General features: G+C 34.1%; 1 protein-coding gene and 1 long non-coding RNA gene across 4 annotated transcripts; one reads left to right on the plus strand and one right to left on the minus strand.

The window, feature by feature from the left end:
• Window positions 1-241: 241 nt before the first annotated feature.
• On the plus strand, window positions 242-5,118 carry LOC107955484 (uncharacterized). 2 transcript variants are annotated; one of them, XR_001699979.2, is made up of 3 exons: window positions 242-353; window positions 3,711-4,068; window positions 4,590-5,118. It is a non-coding gene; the product is annotated as an uncharacterized lncRNA (long non-coding RNA). The 2 variants fall into 2 exon arrangements; XR_001699980.2 differs by having other exon boundaries at window positions 244-353; window positions 3,717-4,068.
• LOC107955483 (beta-carotene isomerase D27, chloroplastic) lies at window positions 3,439-6,755 on the minus strand. 2 transcript variants are annotated; one of them, XM_016891276.2, is made up of 7 exons: window positions 6,101-6,736; window positions 5,867-6,006; window positions 5,206-5,298; window positions 4,988-5,049; window positions 4,613-4,719; window positions 3,845-3,937; window positions 3,439-3,621 (listed from the first exon to the last, which is right to left on the minus strand). In XM_016891276.2, exons 1-7 carry the CDS (start codon window positions 6,369-6,371, stop codon window positions 3,581-3,583), a joined length of 807 nt encoding a protein of 268 aa, XP_016746765.1. In that variant the 5' UTR covers window positions 6,372-6,736; the 3' UTR covers window positions 3,439-3,580. The 2 variants fall into 2 exon arrangements, with proteins under 2 accessions (XP_016746765.1, XP_040972699.1); XM_041116765.1 differs by lacking the exon at window positions 3,439-3,621 and having other exon boundaries at window positions 3,660-3,937; window positions 6,101-6,755.
• Between the last annotated feature and the right edge of the window lie 818 nt (window positions 6,756-7,573).

Below are 7,573 nucleotides of genomic sequence, written 5' to 3' on the forward strand. Positions count from 1 at the left end.
AGTAGGAAGACCAAATTTCCACAAATTAAAATAAAGTGACTAACTTCTTAATTTTCATAAAGTAGAGAGTTGAAATTCAAAATTAGACCATGGTTAAACAAATTATATAGGCTAAGCTTAGCTTCTTGGGGAGGACATAGAAAATTGGGCCTTGGTTTATTTAATCCAAACAATTTGGGCCAAATTGGTGCTATGATGGTTGCATATACGCCAGTTATAATACACAAAACAAAATTGGATTGGACCCATATGGCACCGAGCTGTTTCTGTTGAAAAAGAACTATTTTTTCTCTTTTCCATAGACGAATTGCTGGAAATGGTGGAACGTGAAAATCGATGATTTTCCGTCTACGGTACTACTTCTCATATTTCGTCTTTCAATGTTTCTTTTTTCTAAATTATTGTTTCATCATTAAAGTTATAATCGTTCAGAGAGTTCTAGCCAAAAGTTTGATTTCTTTGACTTGCTTGCATTTTTTTTTCTTTCATCTTTGCCTTTAGTCCAGACATAGTGGAAACTGGAAAGTTGAAAGTATTCCAATTTTGGGTTTTTCTTGGAAGACACTTTACAATGGTTTTTTTAATTTATTATTTTTTTTATTTTTTTTGCAGTTTAAAATGTGGGGTTTTGATTTTTGAAGACATAATTATAATAATGAGAATTGGTCATGGTGACCTAATCAATTGCTTTCTACTTTTATGTGATTGGAAGCTCTGAATTCAGTCTAAACTGATGTCATTTTGAACCAAATGTGACCTCATCTTTATTGTTTAAAGTAAATAAGGAAATTTTAAATCATCTGGGAATCAAAACAAGCATGTGAATTGTGATATTGTTCCATTAGGAATGTTGTTAGTGCAAGTGCTAGCTTTTTTTAGCTCTGGGGCATTTTTTATGGCTAGATGTGGGATGTTCATTAGGCAACACGTTTAAAGTTGTATGGAGCATTGCAATTTGTGATGAAGGGGCTGGAGGTGAAGCTTTATCAAGAAAAAAAAAAAAGAAATATTAGGCTTTGTTCGGTAGAGTGGAAGCTAGAAAGAAAATTGGAAAGATGGAAAACAGAAAAATAGATTTTTTTTTTCTATTGGTGTGCTTGGTAGTAAAGATGAAAAATGAGAGAAAAGAAATGAGACTTTTGAAAAATGCATAATTTTGAATTAATTTATATCTCGTTTTCATTACCTTTTCGCTTATCATTCCAATTTGGAATGATTTGTTTTTATGCATTAGGACGGAAAATGATCATATCTCTTTTTTCTTTCCTCTCACTTCTCTTTCATACCAAGCATAATCAAAATTTATTTTCACTTTTCTACTCCCTCTTTACATCTTTCCACTTTAACACTTAACCTCACACACCCTTATTGTTTAGGTATAGGAAGCCACATTAGATAGTAGTGGTTATTTTCTGGCCAAAATAGTATTATGAATTTGACTGTCCTTTGCTACATTTCTCTTAAATCCTTTCAGGTCATCCTAATTTTTGCTTATTTGGTATGTAAGAACCAAATTTCCTGGATCGCTGATCTTAGTGTAAGAACCAAAGTAATCATCATCATAAATCAAAGGTTCTATGTAAACCGAAAACCATCAGTTTGTCTGTACTTGTATTAACTATTTGATTTTGGTTTCATGAAGTGACAGCATGTGTTAGGTAGCGCATATTGCTTAATATGGAGGCTTTGGGGACATTATGGCCTTTATTTGTGAATTGTGAATATAGAAGGGAATAAAAATATATATAGGTCATCTAGTAGAGTTCTTAAAGTGTTAAAATAACTTAGCAAGAGATCTAGATGACAAAGTCTTAGGAATTTCAGCCTGTAACTACATTCTTCAACAACCAAGATTTAGAACCATGTGTTTTTAGCTATTTTTGAATACCTTAGGCCCGGTTGGCATTTTGATTATACCAATATTAGTTCTCGTTCACATTCTGTGATATTGAAATCCAAACGTTGTCATCTTAGAGTGACACAAATTTCTTTCTAGTCTCCAATATGTTTTGTCCGCCCACTTGTTCCTGTTGTCTCATATTTGAATGCCGATTAACTTCAAAACATTATTATGAAGGGAATTAACTTTCGGCTGAATTTCAAGGGGATGGTGGGTCTACCAGTCACTTTCTCATTGAGACAGAAATAAAGGAAAGCAGAATCTTAGATTGCTCACTTGGCAGCACCTAAGGTGGGAGACACAACTGGTCCACTCTTGCTGACCTCAAAGCCTACAATGATTTTTCAGTCAAAAACACTTCTCCTAATAGGAAAGATAGTTGGCTTTTCCATTAGCGTTAATTAAATAGTAGAAGTACATCATCATGGTCAAACTCCTCATCAAAAGCTCAAAGAAACCTCTAGTGTATCCATTTCTCTGCTTATAGAATTTGCTAAGTGATGTTACAGTTTTAAGAAAAAAAAAATCATCCATTTTATAATCTGTTAACAAGAACCCCTTTTTTTGTGGGTTGGAGAGAGGGGGTGCTCTTGTTTAATATGTGCAACTTGGTGAGTTTATTCTCTGAACATTCAAAAAGTGTGTTCGTGAGGGAGATGCTAAGTAAGCTGTTTCTACACATTGAAGGGTGATATGATACTTGTCAGAGATCTACTAGCAGAAGTAGTGTAGTGATAAAGAAGCAATTCATTGATAATTTCTATCATCCCTGGGATGGTTGAGTTCCCTTGCAGATTTGAGATTTAATGGAGGATTAAAATAGACATTGTTGTCTGAGCATGTGAAACAAATTCTTTCTGCAAGGTTCATCGTCTTCTAAATCCTTTTCTTAAAACACTAAGCAATAAATTTTCTAAGATGAAATTCTCTTCAGTAAGAAATGATAATTTAGATGAAAGAGTTCCCAATTTGTGTAATACCAATAGTTCCTATCATTTATGATATCTATCCTTATTTATCTTGTTTACAAGCTTTGCTTGTTTAGCCATAATATCTGAATGTAAGCTAAATCTTAGTTTGGAATGCTAAAATTACTTTTCTGTTTATTTTTTGTACTGTCAAGCCATATGACTAGTATTATCTATGACTTAAGTTTCAACTTTCTACCAGAGAATATATTGAGGTTGGTTAACACACCTTAATCGAAGATTAGATCTGTGCCAAGTTCTGCACTTTTTTAACACCCTTTCAGTGCCTTTGTATTGTTTATTTTACTGCCCAAAATGCAACATGCTACTTTTCTATTAGACTTATTTTTGTATGGTTGTTTGTGTTTATGTGCAAGTTCGATGCTCTTATTGCATTCTCATTTTTGAATTATGAAAAACGACATTAATTTAGTATTTTACTGTTACTCTATTTAAAATGTGAAAAGAGCTCACCAAAATCCTCAACATTTAATTTTCTAGGAACCATGTTTGTCTTGAGTTTCTTGAAAAGAAAAGGCTTTTACTGGTTGCACTGAAGAAATTATAGTGTAGGATGGAATGTTTCTGAATTCCAACAAGAAAACTTTCAGTATTTTACATATCTTTGTATTGAACAATAGTGAAGATTTTCAGGTTATCTGTTATCATCAATGAAAACCCTAATGAAAGCATCCCTCTGTACCTCTCTGCATTAGCCTGAGCTCTTCACTGTGTGCTGTTGGTTTGCCCTACCTGCATATGATATTTAGAAAGGATAGTTTTGGTCAGAAATACAATTTCCACTGTCATATTAGGCACTCATGGAAGCTCATTTGTGCCAGGAACAGCTTTGAGTTGGACAAGATGGAGGACCTAATATGAGATTCTACTATGCACCAGAATGATAAACTGAGGATTATGAGTAAAAATAAAAAGATGAAGTTGTACAGAAAGGGCAGTTTAAATAAATTATTACATAATTTGTAGCAAGGCTGCTTGAGCACCGGATCATCATTTGGTGTTGGAGGATCCTGACCGAAAATCATTTCGCAGCTCATATCATCAAAATCTGCAGTTAAAGTGGATTACTGTTTCTGTTAACTGTTCTGATGGATTGGCTTCATTCATCTTTATCATGGCCACTTCTCAACTAAAATGGAGTGTAAATAGTAATGATCTTCTGCTTCTCATGAATGATAGGTACGTGGAAGTGTGAATAAAATTCAACTTTGATATTTTTAATGATACAATTTCTAATCACATTGTGATTTTATACGGAATTGGTTGTAGAATAATGATTGGCTTCATGGGAACCAGAAGAATTTGGCCTCTTTCATAACGAGTTGATACATGGAATTAATCATAAGATTGTTATGCCCAAGTTTTACGGCCTAGATTGAATATAAGAATTAATATCATGATTTCATATATGCATAATGCATTGCATTTTGTGTTATTTTACATGCTAGTACACTCGGTTGAGGTTGGATGGGTCCACTTGTAGCTTTGCACCCTAAGTGCTTAAGCATGTGGGTCCTTCTTTGACAAAATGAGCATGAGCTCCACATTCTAGTGCAGCCACTGTTACTCTTTGGAATTATTATTCTTTTCCCTTTTTCCTGTTCAATACTTGCATTTTTTCCATTTACTTTTAATAGGAAATTGGGTTTTATTTCATTAAATCATCGACGTTAACATTGATGTGAATGATGAAAATACAGGTTCTGAATGATTGTATACTTACTTGGAACCATGTTGAGTGGCATTCCTAGGGAATCCTTAATAAAGGCTTGAGATGGCATCTTGCATAGGTTGATGCACATTCCTACACAGTTGCTTTGCTCTAGGAACCTACAAAGAAAGCAGATATTAGAGGATTACCAAGATGATCTAAGGGTGATGCAAAGTTTAACAATGATTTTGATATTTCCGACGAGGATGATGATGACGACGATGACCATCATGATAGCAATGGACAAAAACAGGAGTCCACCACACAATCATTGGAACAGGTTATTTACCGTATGAGAGTTTCTTTAAATTGGTGAGGTGGGTCTCCATCTTGGATTAGACCATAGTGCTAATTATTGTACATAATTGAGAGGTTTGGTATAATTACCTGCACTTTTTCACATACACTACATTCTTTTCTCTTCTTCCGTTGAGCTCCGATTCCCGAACCTTGTGGCATTGATTCCATAAGAATGTTAGATTTCTTTCACAAAGTTCATAATGAGATATATATATATATGCATGCTGTCTTGTTATATCCTTATATGCATACATTGAAAAGGATAAAAATTAGTATAGCAAAGGAATATAGTTTAATAGGCTTACCTCAGAAGGTCCAATGAGCCAAGCAAAAAACACAGTGGTGAAGGCGGCGAAATATTCCCTTGTGAATTGACATTGGGGTAACAACGTTTTTATCTGCCGGATTACCACCACATCATTTACATCCTTATTAATTTAATATCCCAGGTAAAAGTATCATTTGGCTCCCTGTATTAAAAGTCAGATTGCAGTTTGCACCCTACTAAAAAATAGATAAGTTAATCTATGTACATTAGGTCAAAAAGTAAACTGATTTTTGTATATCAATATGAGATACACGTAAGACACCACGTGTCACTATCTAATTATTTCGTTAATCATGTCAATTTTTAACAATACAAATGGATGAAAATTTTAGCAAAAAAGATCAATTTGCTCTTTGATCTAATGTAGAGGGATTAATTTGCCTAATTTTTTAATAGAAAGGGCAATATGCAATTTAACTTCTAGTACAAAGCATTCATGATACTTTTATCAATATACCATTTACCCTTCATTAAAAAAACACCCTAGACAAGGATATATAACGTATGAACACGTAAATTATCATGCAAACATCACTTTTCTAGGTTTATCCTTGGACGCCATTGTTTGGTAAAAGAACTCATATGAGTTGCATGTTGTAATGCATTTAGCATGACAAAAAGAAATGAATAAAACTTGCCATGTTTAGAATGAGCTTGGGGATGGCGGTGTCAAGAACTTGAATGACAAGCTCCTGTTGCGTTTTTGTATTAAATTTCTTGGACATCATTGCTGTTGTCTCTACCAAGCTCTCATACCCACTCAACATGCTCTTTACCCCTGCATATATATACACACACATTTTCAACATTTCTTTTTTCTGATCACCTTCCCATAGAACAAAAAAATCATGGTATCCACATGGAAATGAAACCTGTTGCAGCTTGTAAACTCTGGGATAGATAATTAATAGCCCATAGATCAAACCAGTTATCATTATGGACACTACTGCTGTCCTGTGCTACCTCACGTTTGCTATCTGCAGGCTTTAACTTCAACCTCAACCTCTCCTTCGTTCCACTTCCGACTACGCTTTCAGCCGGCCTCGCTAGCACCGCCCGAACCGGAGAGCATCGCTGTTTATTTACTCCCCGCGATGACGTCCCCGTCGGGGTCCTGCTTTGTAAAACTACCTTGGCTTCCATTAATGAAATTTGTATGAATGGAGGAGGAAGGTTTAAGCATATAACAACAAAATGTGCATGTCAAGCATATTGGAGAAAGGCTATATATATACATGTACACATAAACGAGGGGATATATTTAATGGCTTTTTTTTTGGGAATCTTTTGAAGATGTTCGCAATACTTGGATAATCACAAGGTGGTGTTTAAAGATGCTGTTTTTGGTGGTAAGCTTTTGTTGGTATTGGGGGAAATACAAATGCTGAGCTCTTAACAATACAGGTAGTACAAGTGGAGATTTAATGCTGTTTTTTAGTGACTTTTTGTTTTTATTTTTAGTGGAAAAATTGAAAATTTCAATGCTTCACAATATCACTTCAGCTATGTCGTTTTATTTACAAAAAACCAGTGGCCACCTTTTTTTCTAGGCCAAGTAATTCAATTCAAGCCCCATTCTTGATATTTTGTTGTAATTAAATTGGCGTGTGGATCTCAATTTGCTTGGTCGAAATTCATTTATCAAAAAGGTTAAATGATATTTGTTTATCAATTTTGACAAAATTTTAGATTTGGTAAATTAATCTACGGTTAATTATATATTGTGTCATACGAGGATAGTTTAATCAATATGTCATATAAAAAAACTACGGAAATCATTGTATTAGGAGTCAGTTTACATTTTATCCCTTTTAGTAAAACAAATGAGCAAATTAGTCTTTGTCCGTTAGATCAGAGAGCAAACTAGTCATTTCTAATAAAAAAAATCATCAATTTCTACCATTAAAAACTAAACCATAGGGTGTGGTGGTTGCTCACCTTGTCCCTTAACCATGTGGTCGGGGGTTTGATCCCCACTCAATAGATTGGAGCATATTATGGTTAACCATTCATCTCTTCAGAGAGTACCTACGATGAGGGAATTAATCAGTGTTGTTGGTTCTAGATACCTTGGTTAATACCAAAAAGAAAAAAACTAGCATGGTTGACGGAATAACAAACAATTACACGTGATGTGCCACATGTGCTTTATGCTAATGTGCTAAAACCAATTTTTTACAGTAAAAATGGATGGAATTTTTAACAAGATCAATTTGCTCTTTGATCTAACGTACGATGATTAGTTTGCTCATTTTTTTAGTAGAATGGACAAAATGCAATTTGAATCCTAATACAAAGGCTTCTATGGTACTTTTACCCAATATGTCAAGTTAACAAATTTTAAT

Source organism: Gossypium hirsutum, chromosome A07 (genome assembly GCF_007990345.1).
Source record: "Gossypium hirsutum isolate 1008001.06 chromosome A07, Gossypium_hirsutum_v2.1, whole genome shotgun sequence".
NCBI classification, from domain to species: Eukaryota; Viridiplantae; Streptophyta; class Magnoliopsida; order Malvales; family Malvaceae; genus Gossypium; species Gossypium hirsutum.